The sequence below is a fragment of the Liolophura sinensis genome, chromosome 11 (assembly GCF_032854445.1).
Source record: "Liolophura sinensis isolate JHLJ2023 chromosome 11, CUHK_Ljap_v2, whole genome shotgun sequence".
Taxonomy (NCBI): domain Eukaryota; kingdom Metazoa; phylum Mollusca; class Polyplacophora; order Chitonida; family Chitonidae; genus Liolophura; species Liolophura sinensis.
This window is the reverse complement of record NC_088305.1, coordinates 8,124,236-8,150,891: the sequence shown is the minus strand read 5'-3', so window position 1 is coordinate 8,150,891 and position 26,656 is coordinate 8,124,236. Positions and strand designations below refer to the sequence as shown.

The window sequence follows — 26,656 nt, the reverse complement described above, 5'->3', positions numbered from 1 at the left end:
AAAGACCGGTAAAAACTGTCCAGAAAAATGGTTGGATTTATTATTATTATTATCATTATTATTATTATAATTGTTACTATTTTATTATTATTATTATTATTATTATTATTATTATTTAGAATTTTTCTAACCGAGTAAAATTGTGTTAAACAATCAGATTCTATGGTGATCTGTTGTGACCCAGAAGAATCAGTTACGTAACATCTATACTCTTTGCCCAAAATAATTTGTTTCACGGTGAAAACAGTGAATGCATTCATAGATCTCCATGTATACGCATTTTGAATGATAAAATGTAGCAGTCTAATGTGTGTCAAGCAGCTAACTTTACGTGACATCGACTTGAGAGCAGGTAGCAGTGTGGTCAGAAAAGGCGACCATTGAATGAAATCTTCAAATGCATTATACTAGGTTAAACAAATTGTAAGAAAAATGAATGTATTTTCCTGGACAGTTTTCAATGGTCTTTCTTCTGATACATGCTTCACTTTAGGTTTTTCTTTGCCTTTAACAATTAATATATTTTTTGGTCACTGTAACAGTCCTGTAAATTTATTTCCGTCCCATTAAGAGTTCAAAACATTTATACGACAATGGTTTATGCATCGCAGTTGGGCATATCGATGAAGGCGAGGATAGCATCGATCGACAAAAGGGTTGTGTCTCCGCAACAAAGGAACAAACCTGGGACTAAGAGTATCTTAATCCTAGAAACAAACAAATAAATCAATAAGGACGCCAGCGAAAGTATTAAGCAATACTGGATCTTATGGAAAAAGCCAATCGTATATCTAAGTCAGTTATAAACAACATAAACAATATTCGTCACAACTGCCTGCTGTTCCTCTTGTGTTCATAGGAAAACATCGGTGTTACCTTAAACTAAGGAAAATTTCTGTATAATGTAAAATATTCCTTGAAACAGGGCCAGAAAGCTATAAATAATTGTGTAATCGAGGACAAAGAAGAATATCACGCAAACGATGAACAAAGACATTGTGTGCATAAATAGAAACATGTCCCCAGAGAAATATTCCAGTGTATTAGGGTAGAAATGAAATTGTCGCCTTACCTTCCGTCTGAGTAAAATTTAACGTTTCCTTCAAAGGAACGGCGTACACGTTGTAGGCCAAGTCAAGTCCAAGTAAAGCTGAACTAACAGCGCTGAACGCCAGTCCTATCCACAAAGGACAGCTGAAATATTTCATATTTTGGCATAAAGGCATCCAAATTTTTGAATGTGAACTGCTTGTGCCGTGTATGTTCTTTTGCATTTATATATTGCAGTGATAAACAAATTCTTGCAATCAAACAAGACTGTCTGATATAAACCATTGGCAACCTCACACATTCAAGCTAAACCTTTTGTTTGCTCGTTGAACGTGGTTTGAATTCTCTTCTTGAGATCCGATTTTTTAAATTAATCTGGCTATATGAGAACTGTAAGGAATGTTACCATTCCTTACAGTAATAACCGTGCGTTGATTGGCTCCCAGACTATTTGAGCGTTTATAGTTCCAACCATGCAATTTCGCAAATAAGACGCATTTCACAAACCTTTGACCAGTCAACCAATCACATCTGCTGATGCAGTCGTCCAGAAAAGATATTTTTTTTAATCAGGAGGGACCATGCATTCATATTTTTCATTTACACTTTGATTTCATTATAGGTTTGCATAAAAAAAAACAAATACTTTTTGTCCGCAAATAAGGCATTCTTCTGTCTGATCATAAAACACCGTTTTGTTATCTGACATGGAAAAAATTTAAAATAGGAAAACATTAGCTTTTTTCACGAACTTGCCATTCATGTCTTAATTAGCCATATGTGCCACCGTTTAGTCTCTAATCCATAATTCAAAAAGCAGCTGAGATAACTCCTGTGAAAATGTAGCGAGTTTCTACATGCCATACAAAAAGTATAATTCTTTCTGTGGACTCCTTTGAAAAAAAAAAACAGCACGCACACAGCCCGATATCTAAAATTAAATACACCCAAACTATATTAATTTATTTATAATTTATTTTTAACGCCACATAAGTCTTGTGGTAGGGCGAGTCCATACGGCCAAAGTGCTGTCGCCACTGAAATATCATGCCGAAGATACTAGACATGACACCAGACCAAGCAGTCCGGTTTTCTTGCCACGACCTCCCAGTGCTAAAAGCCAAGCTAGGAAGCGACAAGTAACATTCTTAAACCTTTTGGTATGACTTGGTCGGTTTTATGTAGTAAAAACCGGGCTTTAAAGGACCAAACATGACCTGGCTAAAACATAATTCAATGTAATGCAGGATCCTCAAGCTTTCTAAAAAGTATTACACGTTATTATTTTAATGAGATTTCACCGAATAGCATATAGAAGAAAATGTCAATACTGCACAAATTGCTGTGAATCGAGGCAGACATCTTGGGATTTTTATCCAATCAAACGCGTTGCTGCTATCCTTCACACATTCACTCCATGAAGTAATATATGATAACACAGAACTACTGCATAAGACATCATTTAGAGATCGTTTACAACAATTTAATTACGTATAGCCGAGGGGCCATTTCACACAATGTTGTGGCACAGGTGTGTACAAGCTGTGTAATATTCAACGACGGTATCACTAATTATGTCAGACAGTAGCATACCGTCTCTGCCCAAACCGCAATTGTCTTTCAAGTAAACCCTAGGCCTACTTACACACTTTACCTAAATTATGCAAATACATTTTTGTCGTTCATTTTACCGTTTAGTGAACTGTTCTAAATAACAAATATCAGTCTGAAAAATTCACTAAAATTCTGAAAAATTTTATGAAAATGAGAAGAAGGCAACTCACCGGACATTAAATCTTATTGTTTAATTTTTTTCCTCAAAGTTTTATGAAAGTTCAACAATTTTATATTTTTTTCCTTTGTCTTTATTGCATGCAAGATATGATTTTTTTCTGTTTTGTTTTATAAAATACAGTAAAATTAATGAAACGCTGTGTTCAAGCCGAGGTGCTTTCTCTGACGTCTGCGATAACCAGGTCAGCACTGCTCTCATCTTAGAAGCCACCACCACAAAACTAAAGCGTAAACTTGAGCGACACTCGAATACCTAGATCAGTCTCAGTCGTGCTTAGGTGTATTTCTATTTATTTCAGAATTGAGCATGAATCTAGTTGTACAACAATCCTATTGTAATTTTGTACACATTTCAAGTGTCAAAATCATTGCACAATCCCTCCGAAGGCTAAATGTACGACATGAACCAGGAAATACCCAGACCGTGTGTCCTGCAGCTAGTCAATTTGTACAGGTTCTCTGGAGTTCCCTGTACATGATACAGTAGGACTATTGTATCAACAATTCAAGCAGAGGAAAAAATGCTTCCGCTGTGTCCAGTTTCCGATAAAACTGTATTTATCACTTAGGCCTTTATCGTTGAAATTCACAATTTTTTCTGCTCTATGTTAGCTTTGTCTATAATGCGTAAAATAACTTCAACGTTAGACATCTAGAGTAAACGTGACGTCACCCTGCTGTCGATAATGGAGTCAAGACATGGGTTAAAAAAATCTACATAAATTTTTAATTTTTAAAGCCGGTTTAAGATACTCTGAATGGTAGTCTTTCATTGGACTTCGGGCTGTCTTGTACTTTAACATCGGCTTAAATGTAATTGTCGTCAATGTTTCCCCCTATCCTAATCTCTTATTATGACTGTCGGGGCCTCCGTGGTCGAGGAGTGTAGTACACCATCAAGGCCCAATCACCTCTCGAGCCATCTCTTGCTACATCTTCGGGCGTACGTGGGAATGACTGCTAGCAGCCTGTGGGAAGTTGTCTGTTTCCCTTGGGCTCTGTCCCGTGTCAAACAATGGTAATGCTGGACGCCGACGTATATTAAGGTGAAATATTCTTGAGCACGGCGTAAAACACCAATAAAAATATAATAAACGATATGACTGTCTGTATATATAGACGATAGCCTCAGGGCAAGTGTTCAACTACTATAACTAGATGTTCCCCGGGGCTCTGCCCGGTTTCCTCCCACCACAACGCTGGCCGCCGTCGTATAAGTGAAACATTCTTGAGTACGGCGTAAAACACCAATCAAGTAAATAAATAAATAAATAAATATAACTAGACGGTTACAACGTATACCCGCATGTGCCATCCGCGGATTTTATGTACGTTGTACATTGTTGGTGACTGCGTCCTTAAATCATTCTTCATACATAGTATACGTAGAACGTTGGTGGCTGTATCACACGATCAGGTTAAATACATCCTATATTCTTGATGGCTGCATCATACCATCAACCTAAATCCATCCTATATTCTTGATGGCTGCATCATACCATCAACCTAAATCCATCCTATATTCTTGATGGCTGCATCATATCATCAGCCTAAATCCATCCTGTATTCTTGATGGCTGCATCACACCATCAACCTAAATCCATCCTATATTCTTGATGGCTGCATCATACCATCAACCTAAATCTATCCTATATTCTTGGTGGCTGCATCATACGATCAGCCTAAATCTGTCCGACATTCTTGGTGGCTGCATCATACGATCATCTTAAATCCATCGTGCTTTGTAGGTGAGTGCATCACACAATCTACGTTAACACATCCTACATTGTTGTTGACTACATCCTGGATTGTTGTTGACTACATCCTACATTGTTGTTGACTACATCATTGTGTGATCATTTACTCACTATTACACTCGTCGCTAATCTCGTTCTACCCTCTGTGCGGTAGACTTTTATATTTTACTGTTAAAACAAGTCCACCTCGTGGATCGTAAGTCAAGGTAGTAAAACACAGCAGCAGATAGCGATCCAGCGAGATGCATAGATAGTTAGGACAGTACGATAAGTAGAACAGTGCTGTCGCCAGGCAAGAAGTTATTGATGTATCGAGATAGCGAGGCGGCGAAACAGCGAGACAGTGAATCGGTGAGGTAGTGAGGTGGCGAAACAGCGAGCTAATAAAAAGGTGAGGTAACGGGATAGCGAAACGAGGTAATGAAGTAGCAATATCATAAAAGTCTTGCTATCTAGCTGCCAAAATTCGCAACTTCGTCGCCTTGCTGCCTCGCTACCACGTATCACCACGTAAGGAGTGTAAGCCAGGCAGCTATAGGTCTGTGCTTCCATAGAATCAGTTGTGCATTTATTTTAAAATGAAAAAAAGAAACAGGAAAACATATATCACTGAGGTGAAAGGCAGCGCAAGCTGTTGCCAGTAAATGTATTTAAAATGTTTATTTTTTTAATACACTAGAAAATGTTTGTATTGTGCAAGAACGGAGAACTGATATAAATGACCTTTCATATTACCAGTCATTTATGATGTTTTAGGACAAAATTCTAATGAACTATGTAATATATTTCAAAATATGTTTCGACTGCTTTTTCAGCTTATAAAACACGTTCTGGTACAATAAAATCCTCTGAGTTCGGCATTAAACCGAACAAGTTAAAAATTAACTGATTCAGAGAAGACTTAGTGCCGTGTAAATAACTGACTGAAATGACTAATTAATGGAAAATATATGGAGATTAGGTTCATAAAGAAGCTTAATTATTGCACAGGTTTTGTTCTTCACGTAATCCATTTATTGTATTTATTTGTTTCATTATGTTTTTATCTAGCCATTAATATCGCTGGCAACATTATTTGGTGATGCCATGCTCATGGAAGGTTGTGTATTGCATTCTTTTGTCTGTTAAGGAAAGGAGTAAAGGGAAAAAAACAAGTTTCAATATTTATTTGTTTATTTATTTGATTAGAGTTTTACGCCGTGTTCAAGAATATTTCACTTGTACGACGGTGGTAAGATGGGAAGAAACCGGGCAGAGCCCGGTGGAAACCCACAACTATCCTCAGGTTGCTGGCAGATCTATCCACGTACGGCCGTAGAGGAACCCATTATGAGTTAGACTTGACCTCACTACCATCGCATTGGTAGGTGGCTTCTGTGTCTTTGCGCCGCGATGGCGGGCTAACGGAGAGCCTCAAGTTTCAATAAGGTAGGGGCCTCCGTGGCTTAGTTAGACCTCCCTTGAGGTCACACTTCCGTTTAAAACGTACGATTTTAGGGGAAATCTGTAGTTCTGTAGATGGGACCTTAGAAAAAGAGTAATGGTATGTTTCGGCGTTAAAGCGGCATAAGCTAGCTGAAGACCTTGTTTTAAGACAGATTTGCATTTTGTAATCTTATTTTGAAAGCCCAGGATAAAGGTTATGCAATTTTTTATCCATAGGAAGGTAATTTCAAAATCCTTGCCCCAAACAGATACAACATACAGCCTTCTCGAACTCTTAAACTGAAAAACACAGACTTCAATAAAAAAATCTGTCAAAATTTCTGTGACTCTCAAAAGCTGATATGTTTTTTTTTAATATTTTGTTGCCTGGAAAATATTTGTTGCTATGTTGACATAACCTACATACTACATGCTTTAATAAGGGAAGTCCCACTTCTCACAGTTTCACGCGTAAAAATCTATTCACGCGTTACGTCATAGTCGCTGTCATGTAACAAGGGAGGTAATTCAGAGCTATTGCTGACCACGGAAGAAAGGATTATGTAACTAATATTATCAACAATGTACAATCGATATTGAGAAATTGACCGGCATAGATAGAACACTTGGTAGAATGTTCGCTTCTGGAGCAGTAGATCCAGGTTCAATCCTGGGTCGAGTCACACCTAAGGAAAGAGACAGTTGTAACTTCCTCGATTGGCGATCAGTATGAAGGGCATAGTGCAACGACTGGTTGACCCGTATCGGTATAAAGGTTCGGCCGGGGCCGCTTAATTGCCTTCTGTAAGGCTTTTCAGTGAAGCAGCACTAGATAAAAGAGCGGTGGAAATTCGTCCTGCAACAATTAGGCACAGTACTTACACTCTAAGGATTCCGTCGTCGTCATATGACTGAAAAATTGTTAAGTACGACGTTAAATCCCAGGCACTCACTCACTCACTCAAAGGAGATATATGTAAATCTCCTGGACGAGATATTTTTTATTTCCGATGTCTTTTGAGGGATTTGAAACAGCTTTGAAACAACTGGCTTTTAAGTTGACCTTGAGGTTATATACACCATGTGTGCGTGTGCGGGCAACTCTCGTGCAAGGACACACAGCCACAGCATACATTCACATATAAGGAGTGTACTGCATGCGTCACGGTTGTATGCACCATTCTCATTCACCTTTGAATAAAGGTCATGCATGACCTTACAGTCAATGTCATGTCCAGCGTGTGTGGACATACGTACTCCTATGTGTATACATTAGGTACAACCACTGTAGTCCTTCCCGTTAGACATACATGTTATACAAGCTTTAGTTCAGTTAAAGATAAATTTGAGACACTGCCAAAAGTAAGTAGAGTTCTTTGACACCCCACTACAAGCAGACATAGCGAGCTGGCAAAACACATCGGGCGTATACTATTTACTAACTATTAATTCAACTTTTTTCACACGAGACAGAATGAGTGAAAGAGAAAAGGCCTATGGCTTAACGCCACGTCCACAATGATCATATTTCAACCATAGCCTTCAAACACTGGTGTTCAGTTTTCCAATATCCTTCTCTGGTCATATCTTATGTTATTCGATGGTATTTATTTACTTGGAGGTTTACTTCGTAGATGTACTGTGGATATTACACACATAGGACAACGGTCAATTTAACAGGCAGTCTTTTGTCTGAGTGAAGCTATAGAAAGTATTCTGTTATTGCAGCAGATTATTCTGTTGAATATAACACAGATATTTCGTTAGATAATTTAAATTAAGGATTCTATTAGACTAACAGACTATTATGCTGAATATAACACATTATCCCGCGTCAGACAAAATACTTAATTTTTCATTGGACAAAAACGATCACGTGGGTAGAGATATATTCTCGAATCAAATATCAAACGACGTCAAATGTCTTCTGCATTTAGTGTGAGGATAACTGTCATCACGTATTTCCGTATCCTGTCAATGAGTAACAATGTAGCTAATAGTATTATGCTATAATATCAGAAGTATTCTATATGTTTTCTATCATCACTCAGAAAAGACTCTGTTAAAATTAAGACTCTGTTAAAATGAAGAGATTATCTTTTTTGAGTGTACCCGACTCACTCGTGATCATTGATCAGCGATGATAACAAACACCGCAGGGGAACCTCAGAATTGCACTGTTATCTAGATCATACATATGTATGAAAATGCTATAAATAAAAATCTGATGTGTACATCATTCATAGTTTCCAATGCAGATATTTCATTACCCATTCCAGAAATGATTATTTCCAAAAGGAAAATGCTAGCAGGCATTTTAAAAGGTCGTGAGTTATACTAACATACAACGACAGCAGTGTGCATATATGGTAATACATTTATGATATTGAAAAGATATTTTCTACTGCAGGATAAATGGCTTATTATTGTTTGAATCTAGTTTCTTGTTAAATCTTGAAGAGCTTTCGTACTCTATATTAGCACACAAATAAAACTTTGAAACGGAGACCCTCGCTCGATCCGGGTTGTAGATCACGGAATGCAGCTTCTTCAATTCAAATGGATGAGATCGTGCTTTCAACTCCAGCTCTTGGTGCTGAGGCTGCCACTTAAAAGGCAGCAATTTTGTCACACATTGCATGTACAAAGAAATTTGTTGTAATATGTTCAAACACAAACTTGAAATACTCAGTGCGCGGATGCCATGCCTGAAGTGCTATCGACGACATCCGCGTTCAAGAATACATGGAACTCTCCCCGAAAACTCCCAAAAATGATCTGGTTGCTCATGAAGCCAGTGTGAGCTGGACTTGAACTCACAGCGACCACATTGGCAAGAGGCTCCTGGGTCACTACGTTTACTTGTAAGGCACAAATTGTGCAGGACTTTAGGTAACACTATTCAAGGTTGAATAAGCTTAGAAGTCTGTAAAATGTTGGCCAACACTACTTTTTGACATCCTCCATTGTTATGGTTTCCATCACCCATTTACCTTATCGCCGTCATGCATGTAAGTGAAATATTTATCATGAAATAAAACTAGAATCCAGACGTCCGAAATATCCCCCTTCCATAAACCATCAATACTAACAATAAAAGAAAGAAGACGAAAAAAAAAATCATAATTAGACCGTCATTATATCATCAAGCATTTAGATGTTTAGATGATATAAAGATATACACATAACGTTCCGGGGAAAATTGTCCATTACTTTGGCAGGAGTTACATGGACAAAATCTGTGTACATGAAAATCCAATATTACATCATGTGACTGCGCGGAAGTAATGGATATAATTAAGCGATTGTAATTAAACGTAAGCACGCGCAAGTTTAGATGAAAGGGAAGATGTATGCTAAGTTTCATGGAAATAGGTTCAGTAATTTAGAACGAGATATACATGAAACACTGACAAAATCTGAATACACGGAAAGCACTATTACACCAGCTGTGCTAGGTGGGTGTAATTATGAAAATAATTACCGGATTTACATTATCCTTAAGTTCCATCAAAATCGGAGACACACGGACGAAATCGTGTCTACAGAGAGACAAACAAACGGGACAAACAGTGTGATTCCTGTATTTATAAAGCTGTGCTGTCTAAGCAGGAATATGCATGCTGGAGAACCATCAGCATACCACGCATAAATTAATGCAGGCTGGACATAGAAATGAATGTAAATCTGAAATTTGCTTTGAAGATACATAATCTGATTACATCTACATTAGGCTGTATTGGCGTCGTTGCGTCGAAAGTCTGGAACTGTCACTTACAGTTTGTTCACGTTTTAGTCGCATTTGAAAGATGAATGTAATGCAGTAACTGAATGCATTAAATGTTTCTTGTTTGCGAAAGCTTATGTTTCCCATGCACCGAAATTATTTCCTTTTGTAAGGTACGTATAGGCATATAGCGTTCGAGCCACATGGGTTTTGACACCCACATTAACAAAAACCGGGAGGAAACCGAGCAGAGCTCAGGGGAATCCCATGACCATACGCAGGTTCCTAGAAGACGTTTCCACGTACAACCGGAAATGAAACTAGAAAGAACGGGTAATAGGCCCTACATGTGTTTTTATAGCTGATATGCATGTTAAGTAACTGGTAGGCATGATATGCGTTAATTGTTATATTTTCTTATTTTACTCCTCGGAAATCAAATACTGTCAATCCAGTCCCTCCCCCGCCACATCCACCCCACACCCCGCTTTTCCATGTTGAAAATGTTCCGCTTCGTCTGTTACGAGTGATATTTTGCAACAGACAGTTGTATATACAGTGCACTTGTACAGATTATCGATCGTCGGCCTGAAGTCATACTGCTTGCCAACCATGACACATTGACATGTTTAAACTGAAAATGACTCTCTACCCTACCCACCCCCACCCACACCACCACACCCACCATCCTCAGTCCACCCCCATGGCGCTCGTTTAGCGTTAGCCCGAGGCCCTTAACGGTCCAGTAACAATTCAGTAGGCTATACATGAATTGTGGCCTGTAACTTTCAGTGGTTGTTTTGGCATTCTGTTAGTACAGGACCCGGCCTATTCATGAAAGATGCAAACGTATATCTAAGCTTATAGTAACTCTCTTCTATCTGTCGGTTGGCCTGTCTGTCGGTCAATTTTTGGGACATCCCTGTCAATCTTTTAACATGGGCCTGTCATTCAATTTTTGGGATATCCCCGTCTATCTTTTAACATGGGCCTGTCAGTTAAAATTTTGACTCCTTATTTTTCAACATTAGCCTAATAAAGCGCAATACGACGAGGATTTCATGTGAGATGTCGAAACTATTGCAAACTCGCCGTTTCTTTTATTACTTTATTTTTTTCTTATTTTTGTTATTATTTATTATTAGGTGGGACCCATAATGTCATGAGACAAATTATTTCCTCCATCCATGCATATACGACTAATGTATACGTTTCTATAAGATGAAGCTTTCAAAATACGTATTATTTGAGGCGAAGAATTTCAAATCCCCTGCATACGGTACGGTAAATATATTCAGAAAGGTACACAGTTTGGAAAAGAAAACAGTGATTCCCATAGGCCTTTACTATATGCCTACAGTGTACAGAGTACTTCTATAGCTATCTTACTTTTTTGTGGCTGGTATTATTCATGTAGGCCTATACATATCATACATTAAACTACCGGTAATATTTTTATAGAGTCGATATGCATACAGATAGGCCAGTATTGTTTTGACAATACAGTTATTATTCGCTCGCTTCTGATCTCGGCCTAAACAGCCTATTCAACGTTTCAGCGATGTAGACATGTACATGTAGGCCTACGTGCCAAGTGGACCTACGTGTTGCCTGGGAAATTGTGAGACCTGTTGAATCATGCGTCAGCTACACTTGAATCACGTGATCAGCTACTTACGCCTATATATCGTAACTCAGCATGCAGGCATGTAGGCCTATATGTTTGCTAGGAAACGAGATTTAATGCTTGTCTTGATTTAAAATTAGGCCTAGAGCAAAAGCAAGTTTAATTGCAGCCGACTAGACACTGATATCGACAGGCTACCAGTAACATTTGTATGCGCTTTATGCATAGAGCAACCTCGCTGTTTGACCTAAGTGCGACCGGCCGGCAATTAAATCACCCGTGTTTACAACGGCTGTCCGAGGGCTACACTGGCAGTGTTGTACGCACGCCTATATAGTAGGCACAAGCCTCAATCAAGCCAAGCTTTGCGGGCAGGGCGGGTTTAAATCCGGGCTGTCGCATAAAATCAGACCATATCCCGTGACCTCATTTCTGTAGTGGTATACAAATTTCTGAGGTCACTGCCGTCGCCTATGACAACCCCCGTCAATCGGGAACACCCGGGTAAGGTAAACAAACGAGCGTTGGCCAGTGTTTCACCTGGTCAAAGTCCGCCAACTGCCGAGTTGGTGGAGATCGCTAAGTTCGCACGAGGGGGTGTGTCATACGTTCATATAGGAAGCCGGCTCGCAGAGGTGGGGAAACTCTGGACTGTGGAGTAAGTTTTAGGGCGAAAACTAGGTTTAGTTACCACCAGTTGATTGCAGGATGGATTGGATTAAGGAATTGAGGGATCCAAAATACACGGCAGCGTTCCAGCAGTGGTGTGGAGTGGTACCTCTCGGCCGGGTTGTGGTCGACAACAACAATTTACAAGATGGAGGTAGTAAGTTCGACGCGGTGAGGCCCAATGGGGTGAAAAACGGTTACCATGCAACAAACGGGTTGAAAGCAAGACCTACAAGACACTCAGGTGAGAACGGAATTCAGGTATCCAATGGACACGTAAAGAGTGTGGAAGATGAAATATGCAAACACAAATATGTTAAGACCAGTGGTGGACTCCAGTACGCCATTTCAAACAAGCCCCTGTATTTGATTTTTCGCCTTGGAGCCCTCATGGGGAACGAGGAGTTCTTTCTTGGATTTTTTCCGTTTTTTCTGTGGAATGTTGACAGTGTCGTGGCTCGCCAAACCATTATCATGTGGTCTTTAACAATGTACCTTGGCCAAGCGGCCAAAGACGTAATTAGATGGCCTAGACCACCCTCTCCACCTGTAGTTCGACTGGAAATAGAGCACAGCGGGGAGCACGGCATGCCGTCAACTCATGCCATGGCGGGCACTGTCATTCCATGCGCACTCTTCCTCCTTATCCACGAAAGATACGAGGTAAATATTTACTTATCATTATGTATATGTCATGACCATGCAGTGCACGTTTGATGAGTAATTGTATCAGGCTTGTAAATATTCTTTATAATATAGTTTGTGTGTGTGTGTGTGGGTGTGTTTTTTTTTGTTTTTTTTTTGCATACAGGTGAATCCACGCATGCACCTGCATGTACAGGTGTTCTGCTTTATGCAAAACTTAGCTGGGTGCAAACTGTAACATTTACGGCGGGACATGCTGGATAACCCCAAGTAGATTCGTAATACTACAGATCAAAATAGATTTGCATAACATGGCTTACCTCAAGACTTATATATAGACTATTCGGTGTGTAAAGCTGAGGTTGCTTTTAGGTGATTGACTGATTGATATCAATTGATTGAAGAAATTACTTTTCACAATGAACGTCAGAGTCCGCAACCAGCAAAAGGCAGCGTCCTTGTTTTTACAACAGCCTATAAAATGATAATTACAAATTTAGGTGAATAAAGGTTAATCTCAGGGCAGGAAATTTGTCCACATCAGGTAACGGTGACAGTGAAAAGGTTGTCTTCATCTCCATTCATTCAAATCACTTTCCTTTTATTTATTTATTTTTTTTTGATGACAATGGGCCTGCAGTTGGATTGCTGAAGTTGACCACATGTATACCTCCAATTTTATATGTTATATATCTTACATGTACATCAATTCTGTTTGAATTTGAAGTTCAAGTGCGTGCAAGGTTTATTGTTCTGGTAATTATTTATTAAGGTCATTCATAATTCATCATTTGTTTTTTCTTTTTTTAATTTCTCCACAATTGGCCATCAGTCGGACACCTAAAGTTTAAAACTAAATCTTATTTTGTTTCCTAAACCAGCTCACTTAAAATTATTAAAATTATTAAGTGGAACCTTGGCTTTCAGAAGAGGCTAACACGCATGGGTGCATTTCATAATGAAGATATCTAAATATATATATACATACATGTATTTATATATATATATATATGAAATGTGACATGATATATGGATGTTCTAATACTGGTGACGTGCAGAACCGCCCCGGGACTGCTGGTGATGCTCTTGACAACATACCTGTGGATGACCTAGCTCTACTTTAGTGCAACCCTCCATGGGGGTATAATTAAGCGAACTAATAGAGTTTTATGAATGAAACACTTGATGTGAACAACTCAACTGAGTTTGCTAATGAAGATGTAAAAAATTTTCATTAAAGGAGTGAAAGAAAAAATTAATTTCTAATAGGGAGTTTTTCTCTGTATGAATTTTTCATTGTTGAACTTTTTCAAAGATATAAATTTTAAGAAGTAACTGTAATTTTTAATCATACTAACTGTTTATCATCAGTTATATGGTTGATGTATCTCAGTAGGAAGCAGTTTAAGGAAGAAAAACAACTAAATTAGTGTTGCTTATCTAGCAACAATTAATGCAATGAAAGTGCTCTAAGTAGGCGGGGTAGTAACCGTAAGTAATTCACGTTGCTTTCATAATTGTCCTTTTTTTTTTTCATATGACTACAATATTAGCAGCATGGATGTTGATCCATAATCATTCATTCATAATTTTTTTTTTTTTTTTTTAAATAATTAACTCAATATATAACTCCAATCAAGTCAACAACATTTCAGCAATATCTTATACTTTCTTAATTAGTTTTCCATTTATTGCAATTTGATCTGATTTGTCTCAATTGTTATGAGTCATATGTATAAGTAAAGAGCTTGTTTAATCCTAAAATCTGACCTGGTACTCAGATAATTTTTCAAATTAGCGCTGCATAATTATTTTTGTTTTTGGTCTATTATCTACCGTCCTACATTAATGTATTGAAGTACTGGCTGTACAGTTGCTGTCCCTTGTTTACATTTATTCTAGTCCATGATAAACTCACATGTCTTACATGTAGATGTCGGTGAACTTTGAAAATGTATACACATGTACCTATTATATATACATGGTGTACTTGTATAGATAAGGACATGTATGTGAGCAGTAAAATTTTCCTCTTGGTTTCTTCTTCCTCTATGGGTCCTGTATGCGTATTCATGTGTCTGGAGCTACCTGTTTAGTACACGCTGAAATCAAAAGTGAGACTCCCCAGTGCTATTCTCCATGATGTGCATGTGCGAAAATGCAAGGTAGTGAAGAGTTTGTCTGGAGGAATGTCAGCTGCAGCAATATGTGGACCTTGGCCCCGCGTGGATAAAAAGCAAGAAACAACAAAATGAGAAACTTTCTCATAATGCTGCCATCCTTTACGAGAGCAGCTGAAATTTACTGAAGGGTTGTGTCGGTATTGTTGGGCTGAATGAATGGTGGTGGGGGATCAAGTGTTTTCATACGGCCAAAAAGCTCAGACAGGTAAAAGGCAAAGACCATGTGGGCGGGATTTTTACCTGCCAGATAGAGTAACTTCTCCACGGCAGCAGTAGGGCTGTGCACCAGGGCTGTTGGTGTCGGTAATGTTATGGCAAGGTCAAGGTTGTGGAAATGGCCAGTGTTGCATGGTACAAAGTCATGTATAAGGTACATGTGTATATACATTTATCTTTGTATATCAATCCTGGTACTTGTATATTGATACATGTATTGATATTTGGGAATTGGACAGAAATTGGTGTTAAGTTGTATTACAAGTTTCCATCAATACAGTTCTCACTTGCAAATGTCTTCTTTTTTTTTTTACCGAAGGTGATAAGTTGTGTAGCATTGACCACAAGGACTTTAATTAACTTTCGATCATACTGATGCTAATGTGAATTTGACACATTTGTATCCGCCAGCAGTGTACATATGCACGTGTTGTGTAAACATGGTGGGCATGAGAAGTATTGACAGCATGTTGTATCATTTACTCAGCATTTCATTGGACAGTCAGCTAGGTTGAGTAAATAAAAACAAACCAGGTGGCCAAAGTTCATCTCATCGGACCTGCACATTTAGGCCTACACATATACAAATCAATCTTCATCATGTGACTAAAAACTGTGAAAGACCACGTAAAACGAAAAGCATGAAGCACACATATTTAGAGGGGACCCAGAGAATTGTAATAGTTCAGACACAAAAGCAGATAAATGCTGGCCATGCCAAGACATTAAAAACATTGAATTCATGGAATTTTCAACTTTATAAATATATTTGCATTTGCTCCCCCAACTTTGTGATACTTTTTTACACCTACCTTCATATGCCTGCATTGTACCGGCCCCGATAACACTGTTGTAGAGCGTCCGGAAGGCGGTAGATCTAATGACATAATGACCCAGGAGCCTCTCACCAGTGCGGCCATTGTGAGTTCATGTCCAGCTCATGCTAGCTTCCTCTCCGGCTGTAAGTGGGAAGGTCTGCCAGCAGCCTGCAGATGGTCGTGGGGTTTCTCCCGGGCTCTGCACGGTTTCCTCCCACCATAAGCTGGCTGCCGTCATATAAGTGAGATATTCTTGAATTCGGCATAAAACACCAATCGAATAAATAAATAAATCAATACTGGGTCAGGGCACACCTAAAACCTTTAAAAAAAGAGGAAGTTGTAACTTTCCCACTTGGCATGCAGCATGAAGAGGATATAGTGCAATAACTGGTTGACCCAAATCAGTATAATGCCTCAGGCGGTGCGGCTTATTTGCCTTCAGTAAGGGTCTCAGTGAAGGAGCACAATATAAAAGAGCAGTGGAAATCCATCCTGCAACAAGTCGGCACATTACCTGCACTCCTTCTTCATTGAATGACTGAAAAATTGTTAAGACGTTAAACCCCAAGCAGTTTTTCACTCACATGCCTGCATGAACTCCTAAAAACAGGAGTTAGGGTAAAGACAACATTGAATTTGGTTTAAAATGAAAAATTGAAATGCTTGAATTTATTTTTCATAGACATGTAGACAGATGAAAAAGTTAAAGAATTGGGGCAGATGCTCTACATGTGTACCTACAGCAAATGTGCATATTTAATAGTTTTGTTGATGAAACTTACCTTTTGAAGAGGGATATGATCTTACCTTCCAAACAAACATCAAAGCACCTTTCTGCAGTAAACAGAAAAGCCGTGTCACACATGTAAGAACAAATTAAGATTATATCACAAAAGACAAATCATGAAAACCTGCAACAAAACACATTTCATATGTTCTGTTTTCTGTGTTCTGTTATCCTTTACAACATTAGACTCTGTGATGACCTGTTGTGAGCATAAACTTACAAGTGACATCAGTTACAAAATGTGTTTATGTTTCAAAATGCATCTAAAGATATACTTTTTAGTTTGACTTTGTTAAAAACTCAGGGCAGATTAACAAACTCGTATATATGATAAGAATTTTTTTCTCCTTCTCTTTAAAAGTGATCTGAAAAGGAACCTGTAGTTTTAGACTTAACAGATATTTATGAATACTGTGGTAGTTGGACACTTCCAAGACTTATTATTTAACACAAATTGAATACAAGCTGGTCTGTAATGTTGCATGCTTAAATGTTATGGAATAACAGACTGTGTGCAGGTTCAAGCACCTGTTTAGAAATCAGAGGACACTTTAGAAGATTGTCAGAGCTCGTGTTGTCCAGTTTTATTCTATTTTTGTTTAAAAAGGGCCTTTTTTTTTGTCAGTAACTGGATTCTCCACAAACCAGAATTAAACTAGATTTAAACCCTGCTGTTCATACATTTACATGTGTATATAGCCTAGCTGATGCTCACGCACTATCCGTGTCCATATATTGTACTGCAGTAAATGTATTAATAAGCTTAAATGTCAGTGTACCATCAAGGCAATAAATGTCATGGTGACCGGATATTGAACTAAACGCAGGCTGAAGTCTTCCTTGGTGGTGTTTGATGGACTCGCCAAAGCTTTGATTGAGATAATCATGGTAAACAACCATTTGTATTAATCCTCTGTTCTCTGCCCTTGCCATGTTTGCCTGATTAAAGGCTGATATGGTGTAAATGTTGCCTGATATCAAAGGTTGATATTGTGTACATGTATGTTGTACACCTCTCCCATATTATGACAGGCATGCATGATTTACAAAGCACAGCCGAATCAATACAACATTTCCATTGTTGCAGCTCAGCTGTGCATACCTGATGCACGCCCATATATTCTTAACTTTCAGGGAAGAAAATCATGAGATCCGATGTTTGCACTCAGAGTGTTGATTATCAGCGGAGTCATTATACTCCGTGGCAGTTAACACTCGATACTAAGTGTAGTACATACAGGTAGCATGGGCCATTTGTACACTCCAATAATAGTGTTGTATAACCTGTAATGAAGGATAGGAGCAGCTTGACTTCTAAATCATAGCCTAGGCTTGTTAAAAAAGTAATATACAGTGTATTAGAGCTGTATATAATTTGTTCCCTATTTTTTCGAATTTTTTGGACACCTGGCCTGCTATTTTTAGCCAGTATACATGAAATTGTAGCAGGAATATTTGATTGGTTGTGGACCATCTCATGAACAACATACTCATATCTTTACTTTTCTAAAAAGGTGGAAAAGAAATTTAATATTCTCCTTTCAGCACTATTAATATCTGTGCTAAAAATTAGAATTTAATAGGGTAATACGTAATTTCATCCTCTTTTGGGACATGTTTAGAGGCATACCGTGCATGTGCATCTTGTCTCTGTCCATGACTTCCAAGTTACCCTGTATAAAGACTGAGAGTTAAGTTGATCTTTAAAAATTGAAAGGCGCTTTTGGAGTTTTTGTGTCTGTGACATCTCACTCTCGGGGCACTTGTTAATTGAATGCCCATGTTAAAATGCAGGATGTGTCAAAAGCTTTACCAGGGGACAGACAGACAGACAGACAGACAGACAAACAGGCGAAGCAAATTTTAATACATGTATGCATAAACCTGCCTTTGGTCACAGCTAATAGTGCATGTAGATCTACAATGCTATGATACAGTGAATATAGATATGGTCCTAACGTTTTCCTGTAAAATTAGGAACTAAAACACATCTTGGAGTCAAAATTTCTTTTTACCCTTTAACTGAGAAAACTGATTTTGCCTAATGGTATTATCTTTTTGTTTTACTTGGCGTTGCTTTTCCCTGCTGAAGATTGTACAGAAGGAGGTAGATAGAACAGCCATGACAGCAGGCTGTATGTATTTTGTATACGTCTGGGTCAGGATGAGACACTGATCTGTTGTAAACACTCAATACATTGTGTGTACATGAAGAGCGTGCATGCAGTCTCTTGTATATATTCACCTCCGTGCCATCCATCCCCCCCCTCCCCCACCCAACCGCCCAGCCTGTCTGTATCTGGCACAGTACATCCAGCCAAAGTACATGCACTTTTTCAGGGTTAGAATGGTAGGTATGGTGTACATAGCCTCTGTAGTCATTACCGTACATGTATCATTATAATCTGAATGGCCTAAAATTGCCTCTATAAATGCATCAAATTCCACATTTTTCCTGATTCCGGATTCCTACTCTTAAGCAGTTATTTGGTCATTTGCTGGTTGTTGGATCACAGCAACTTGAAAAATGTAAATTTCAGCACCAAATGTAATATTTTATGATTTTTTAGGCAGTGATTCCATGAACATGTGATGGCGTTAGCGTTACTGTATAAAAGGTTATTATTAGTCACAAAATATGTGGCCCATGCTTTGACCACTACAAACCTACAAAACACCCAAGCAATACACCCTCGTCCGATTCGGTAAAAATGGAACATGTTTCATTTGCTCTACGTTAACACATGTCAAAGAATGATGAGCAGTCCTTGGAAACACTGCAGCGTATTTATGTAATTCCCCTTATCGGAAGAACTAACGAACGAGCAGTGGCAAACACAATCGCATTTCCACACAGAACAGAGCATTACATACATTTGCCTGTTAAAGGCAATGTTTGGGACAAGGCTTATCCCTGAGGAAGATTGCCCAATGTCTAACCGTGTGTCATTGGCACATTTAATGCACTGAAAGCCCTGAGTTTGTACATGTACCTGCCAGAGGCTCTCAAACCAACCAGAGCTCTGTTATGTTCACTGTGTGCACAGCTTTTTAAATGCCTTTGATTTTGTTCTTCTTCCTGCATCCGGGTTGGTGAAAATCTTCACATAACTATGGCAGGCATGAATGGAGCTATGGGTACAATGGTGTACATTGTGTCTGGATTGGCACACATTCCATGCCACACCCATAGGTTGTATATAGCCTGGATGGTGGGAGGGCTAGTGGGAGGGGGTGTCAGGGAAATTGCCATGAGAGAGATAGGGAAAACAGAGTGAAGACGGGCCACTGATTACAAAATCTGGCTATATGTGCCCACTGATACTGCAAAAATGCACTGTTTCTATTGACTGAATTCATGTCTGTATTAAAGCTAGTAATACGTGAATACATGTATCGCTGATTGGGCGACAGGACTATCTTCATGGGTTGTGGCTATCTTGTAGCTATCATGTAGCTGTCAACTACTTGATTCACTTAGCATGCTTTTAAAAGACGTATACAGTATACAGTTTCCTCAGGAATTGATATTTACTGATGTATAATTGTGTTGCAAAGTGGCCTTGCAATTAGCAATTCTAATAATACCCTAGCAAGAATAGTAACTTGTGAAAGTAATTAGAAAACTGATGAACTGTCAGAACTTCTGCCTCTAAGATGATAGACCTGGGATCAGTCCCAAATCTGGTCATACCAGTGACTTTCAAATTGTTATATGGTGCTTCCTTGCTTGGCACTCAGTACTGAGAGGTTAGAGCAAGGAAACAGCAGTTGTTGTGTCATTATAGCATGATTGGGTGGGGTGTCATGTCTGGTGTCATGAAGTTCAGTATTTTACTTCACAAGAAGACACGTACATGTATAGGTGCACACACAGTGACTCCTTGTCATCATGTGACTGGGAAAAAAAGCATGACCTAAAACACCAAACATAGATACATACAGGTTGGAGTCTTACATTTATGAAAGAGAGGACAACATTGTGCAATTAATATTGTGTGCATGCAAATACCATTTACATGCTCATTTTTATGCATGTAGCATTTTATTTTAACGTACTACTGAGGTGACAGGAGTTATTACTTCTCTAATCCTGATGCCTCATTGAGTGATCCTTGGGTTCTATTGGTCAATATGAATACACGGTCACATGATTTTCTGCAAGACATCACGTACAATAGATCACTCAAGGGAAAGCTACATCACGCTCACGAGGAAATAACCCACGTTCTCGAGGCAGCAGCCATTATGAGCATGTGCGTTTATTCTACTGCAGTTACCTCCATTTGTGTTATGAGGCCTCCGTGGCCGAAGTGGTTAGCACAGTACTTAGTAGTGATCCATGACATGGGTTTTGTAACATTTGCCTCATGAATATTATAATCACAGTAAGGCTCATGCATATGAATATGTATAATACATTATAATTGATTGGACGACATCAAGCTCATGCTGTACGTGGGAAGGTCTGTCAGCAGCCTGTGGATGGTTGTGGGTTTTCTCCGGGCTCTGCCCAGTTTCCTCACACCGTAATGCTGGCAGCCGTCGTTTAAGTGGAATATTCTTGAGTACAGCATAAAACTCCAATCAAATAAATAAATAAATCCATGGACTAGAGATCACAAGGAACATACCATGTCACAAAACATGAGGATAATGGATGCAGTACATGCCAGTTAATTAGAACTGGACTCCAGCACAAATGAGCTGGACATGAATATAAATGTGCGTGTATAAAGTAAAAGACGTAAACTTTTGTTAATCACTTGTAAAATTAACTATTTGGCCAGATTCTCAGAGTCCGTTCATCTCAAAAAGATGTTTTGGGGTTTGTTTGAAAGGTAGCATCGCGTTCTACTTAAATTGTACATTTCAGCACCAGAAGTCCGTTTTTTTTTTACTTGTTTTATGGCCTTTATTTGTAATACAAAGATGGATTGTTTTGGGGAATTTGTAGGCCACATCCCCGTGTGTCATGTAATGAGGCAGTACATGTACATCCATGTATGCATACCTAATGATAGCCATAACACTTCATGGATGCCCCAGGCATAAAACTTCAATGAAAACTTAAACATAGAAGTTGATGTCACGTGTGTTTGAAAATTTTTTCTATGGAGGGTATTTGGGACCACATCTTGGCGTGTGAAAGTAGTTCAAAGTACTTTACAAAGTATTTTATTTTTTTAAGCATTTTGTTGTTGAATGTCACAGCATGCATATTAATTGACAAGTGACACTTGTATTACTGAATTGAAAACTTCATACATTTACATGTGCACATCTGAAATGAGACAACAACATTGTATCCATGTAGGGTAATTTTTGTAAACCTTTAAGTTTTTGTGGAAAGTTAGGTGTTAGTTGGTTGTGAGAGTGCCAAGATTTTCACTTTTATCTGGGTTGGATCAAATCAAGTCAATTCAAGTCAAAATTTATTTCAAGTCATATATATGTAAACAGTGCAACACAATACACTGATTCTGCGGACCACCCTAAATGACCTTAAAAAAGAGCATTTTTGGAAGCAAATAAATATCATGAGATATTACTTCTGGTGCTAAAATTTACATTTTTCAAGGCTTTAGATATCATTCTACCTTCCAATTACCTCTCAAAGCATCTTTTTAAAGTCAGTAGAACTCCCAGAATCTGGGAAAGTGAGCAACTTAGTCATGGGTGAAATTTTAGGTCATGTTATAATGAGGTGCCGTCTAAGTTATTTAAGTCAGTGTACATGTACATGTTTGATATTACATGTGTGCATGTATGTGTACTATTTGATAAATTTGATGTTTGAATTCCAGCTGAGTTAAATGATATATGCGTATGTATTGACCCATTTCTCTGAAAGCCATGTGTTATGTTTGGTGTACATGTATTCCTGGCTAGGTAGAGATAAATTCGAAGCCCACCGAATTTGCCAGTTCTTATTTGCTGTAGGAACAAATATATATCTGTGGCTTGAAGATTGATCTTCAGTTTGTGTTAGGGGGCCTCCATAGCTTAGTTGGTTAGCGTGCTAGCGCAACGTAATGACCCAAGAGCCTGACACCAATGCAGTCGCTGTGAGTTCAAGTCCAGCTCATGCTGGCTTCCTCTGCGGTCGTACGCGGGAAGGTCTGTCAACAACCTATGGATGGTTGTCGGTTCCCCCCGGGCTGTGCCCGTTTTCCTTCCACTATTACGCTGGCCGCCGATGTACAAGTGAAATACTCTAGAGTACGGCGTAAAAAAAAACCAAAGAAATAAATAAATAAAGCAATCGGTTTGTTTCACTTAATACATATTCACGTAGGTATTAGTGAATGTAAAGAGTGCACACTCTTGCCTTAGAGTGATCTCAAGGGAAGTAATTCAGTGGAGGTCTGTTGGAGAGCTGAAAAATGTGTCTTTGGCATCGCACATCCCATGGCCTCTTAAGAATTCCTGATTAAAGGTAGATTTATCAAGCATGTCCTAACAAAATGGCTGTGGTGTTTTAGATCTGTTTCCACTCCTATTCCATACTAACTTATATCATAACGTTTTATTATTTGCAACATTTGTGATTTCAGTTAATAATGTATGGCTACAATGAATATAAACTGGTGTTGATCTGTTTCAGATATCTCCATACCTGTGTGTTACTGCTGCCGTGGTGTGGGCTGTGGTTGTATGCCTCAGTCGGCTGTATCTGGGGGTGCATTCTGTGGCGGTAAGATCCGAGTTCACCAATAACCTTATTCGTGCTCAAATCATATGTTCTAATTTGCTACCGGTAAACATAAGTATCAGGGCGAACATATTAGACGCATGAGGTGTTAGGCGTATGGTGATCTTCTAATACTAATGATAAAGATTAAGTAATGAAATCTGTCTCGGTTTCTCATTAGTCATGTTAGCCCTTTTTGTTATATTTAATGCTCCTCTAAAACATGGGTTTCCTAATTTTTGTCTTTCAATTATAGAGTGAGTGTACTTTTAGTTGAAAAAGATTTCTCGTGCCAGTAAATTTCCAGTTATACATAAGGTCATCATTAAACTGCAGTAACTGAATAATCTGCAGTGCATGTGCAGTAGTTGGTATATTTTCCTTTCACACAATGGAGATTTGGGTGAAAGTTAAAGTGACCATACTGTAATACATGGGTATTACTCATACCTGACATGCTCAACCGTATATTACCAGTTTGCATGACCGAGGTGGTTAGCATGCCAGCACGGTACAGTGACTCAGAAGCCCCTCACCAATGTGGTCATTGTGACTTTAAGTCCATCTTATGGGGGCCTCCACACCGGCCGTACGTGGGACATCTGCCAACAATCTGCAGATGGTAGTTGGTTTCCCCAGGATGCCCAGTTTTCCACCCACCATATTACTGGCTGCCGTCGTATAAGTGAAATATTCTTGAGTCAGGTGTAAAACTCTAATGAGATAAATAAATAAATGAAGTCACTCACAGCAAAGTTTGTGAGAAATTTGTGAAAGGTTAATGGTTTACACCAGGCTTCTTGAATTTTTCCCCCCATCTAAGAGCTCTATGAGTGTAATATTAAAGTCTGCTCACCCAAGAAACTGCCTGTTATATATATTATATTCCTAATAAGTAAAGAAATCTTCACTAAGATATGAAATATCGAGGCAGATAAACTAATAACTATATGCGGTTGCTGTGAGTTCAAGTCCAGCTCATTCTGGCCTCCTCTCCGGCTGTGTATTAAAAGGTCTGGCAACAACCTGCAGATGTTTGTGGGTTTCCCCGTGGGCTGTGCCCGGTTTCCTCCCACTGTAATGCTGCCCGCCGTCGTATAAGTGAAATATTCTTGAGTACAGCGTAAAACACCAATCAAATAGATAAATAAATAATGACTATATGTGCGTGTACCTGTGTTTCAGGATGTTATGTGTGGCATTGGCTCGTCTCTGCTCCTGATGGCCAGCATCTTGCCTTACCTGGGCAAATGTGACTGGTACATTCAAACACATATCTCCTCGCCGTTTGTGCTTTTGGTGCTCAGCCTCGCCCTCTGTACTGTCCTGTACCCAGCCTCTAAGGGATTCTCCTCAAGGTCAAATGCAACGGAGATCTTGGCTGCCTCGGCCGGAACGCTCACTGGCTGCTGGGTTTTACATTACACCGGCATTACCAAAGTCGTGCAAACCGCTGGACTCCACCCAGTCATCTACCCAACTCTAGACTGGGTTGCTTATTCCCTTGTGCGCTTTTCCATTGGGGTGGTCTCATTGGTGACGACATATTTCATCACTGGAAAATTTGCTGCATGGTTAGTTTCCTATATGGTGGGCCTGGAAAAAACTGATAAAAAACACCCATCTGTGATTATCCCTTACAAATTCATCACCTACTACACAATGGGCCTTGTTCTCATGGCGTTGGTGCCAAACATCACCAGATGGTTGGGCATTTGCCGCAGTACCTTCTTCGGAGAAGTTTTATAACAGGATGGTTTAGCATCTGTTGATTCTGTACTGGTCCAGTGTAGTTCATCAGAGGATGTTAATCTAGGCAGGATAATAACTATTGTATGAAACTGCATACAATTGGACTGTTTTTGAAACGACCCTGGCTCACATGTACGAAGCCCACTTAACGGTACGAACATGTGACTACCATGGCAACCAGCAGTGTAGGTATTACGTCGCCATGGTTGTTACGTGCTCGTTACGTTAAGTGGGTTTCGTACAAGTGGGCCCATTTCTGGAGGGATCATCAGGGTTAGAAGGTCAGGATGCAAGTATCGAAGTGTCTTTATCAGGTCCAAGTTACCTTATCGTGGTCATAGAGTCTGTATCAGAATCCTAGTGTCCTGTTCATGATTGGGGGTACCAGCTTGTATGCATCATGACCCGAGCATTCAGATCAGTGCCTGGGTTTGAGAATCAAAACTCGAGTATCACAGTCTAGTGTATGAGGGCGATTAGTCATTATCTGAATATCACGTATCAACTCTGAGAATCCATAAGTCGCTATAAGTTGTATCAAGATCCCCTGATCAGCGTATGTGCCTCAAGCTGTCAAGCCTGAGAATCGCATCACTTAACTTCCGCTTCCAGTTTGTATGCATGAGGAGAACTTTAAATACAGTGTAGGCTTCGTCAGTTCCTGATAATTTGATTGTGCATATCTACATGTGTATTGGTCATCATTCTCTGTTATGGCCAATTTTAAAGCTTTCGAGAGCGTACATGTCTGTTAGCTATCATTGAAAGCGGAAGAAACGCATAAAGGTTAAACTCCATGTTAAAATTAGAAGAGAGATTCACGAGGAATGACTGCAATTAAAAAAAAACCCATTAAACACCGTTATTATCAGCCGATTCAAATGCTTTTGAAACTTTGGATTGTGAGTTGCCCTCTTTGGAACACAGCAAGTATAAGTCACGTCACATGTTTTGCTTTAAACAGTTCATTACAAGATCTTTTCGGCGAATGCATACATTCAGACATTTGAATGTAGAAGTTTAGCGGCCTTTGTGTATGCAGTGGCAATAAACCGGAGGTGACGTCATGTGACGTCATCACAATATGGTCCGAAAAGACCACGGTAGAATCCAAGGTTTAAAATGCATTATAATCGACAGAGACAAATCTAAGAAAGCATTCATCTGACGTATACATGTATATCAAGTTACTTTTTTCCTTGCCTTGAAGTATAGCTGAAGGTGTGACCTGCCTTCCCTGTGACTCTACGAAGTAGTCATCTAGCTTCCCACAGCCAACGTTAGATAGATGTCGGCACAGAAAAGTGGATAAAAAAGCTTACCAACAAATGCTTTATACGGATGCCGATCATTTGTTAGGATTCTTCATGACTTTTACTTGTCTAGGATAAAATCTGGTGTTGAAGTGTGTGCTGAAACGTGGGGGAAGGGGCATTTTATTAGTTGTAATTTTAATCCGCCTGAAAAAGCTTTGCCGCACATGTGACAGATTTGTTCTTACTGCAGAAG

At 39.1% G+C, this 26,656-nt stretch overlaps 1 protein-coding gene across 1 annotated transcript; it reads left to right on the top strand.

Annotated features, from left to right (window-relative positions):
- The first annotated feature begins 11,989 nt into the window (after positions 1 to 11,989).
- LOC135477459 (sphingosine-1-phosphate phosphatase 2-like) lies at positions 11,990 to 26,209 on the top strand. Its single transcript, XM_064757574.1, has 3 exons — positions 11,990 to 12,712; positions 23,309 to 23,398; positions 24,581 to 26,209. Exons 1-3 carry the CDS (start codon positions 12,089 to 12,091, stop codon positions 25,142 to 25,144), a joined length of 1,278 nt encoding a protein of 425 aa, XP_064613644.1. The 5' UTR covers positions 11,990 to 12,088; the 3' UTR covers positions 25,145 to 26,209.
- The last annotated feature ends 447 nt before the right edge of the window (positions 26,210 to 26,656 follow it).

What these genes read in the sequence shown, in the direction of transcription:
- LOC135477459 (XM_064757574.1), top strand. Translation starts at nt 12,089, where the DNA reads ATGGATTGGATTAAGGAATTGAGGGATCCAAAATACACGGCAGCGTTC. An exon ending in TTATCCACGAAAGATACGAG is followed by an intron (nt 12,713 to 23,308) that starts GTAAATATTTAC and finishes GATCTGTTTCAG; the next exon opens with ATATCTCCATACCTGTGTGT. An exon ending in TGGGGGTGCATTCTGTGGCG is followed by an intron (nt 23,399 to 24,580) that starts GTAAGATCCGAG and finishes CCTGTGTTTCAG; the next exon opens with GATGTTATGTGTGGCATTGG.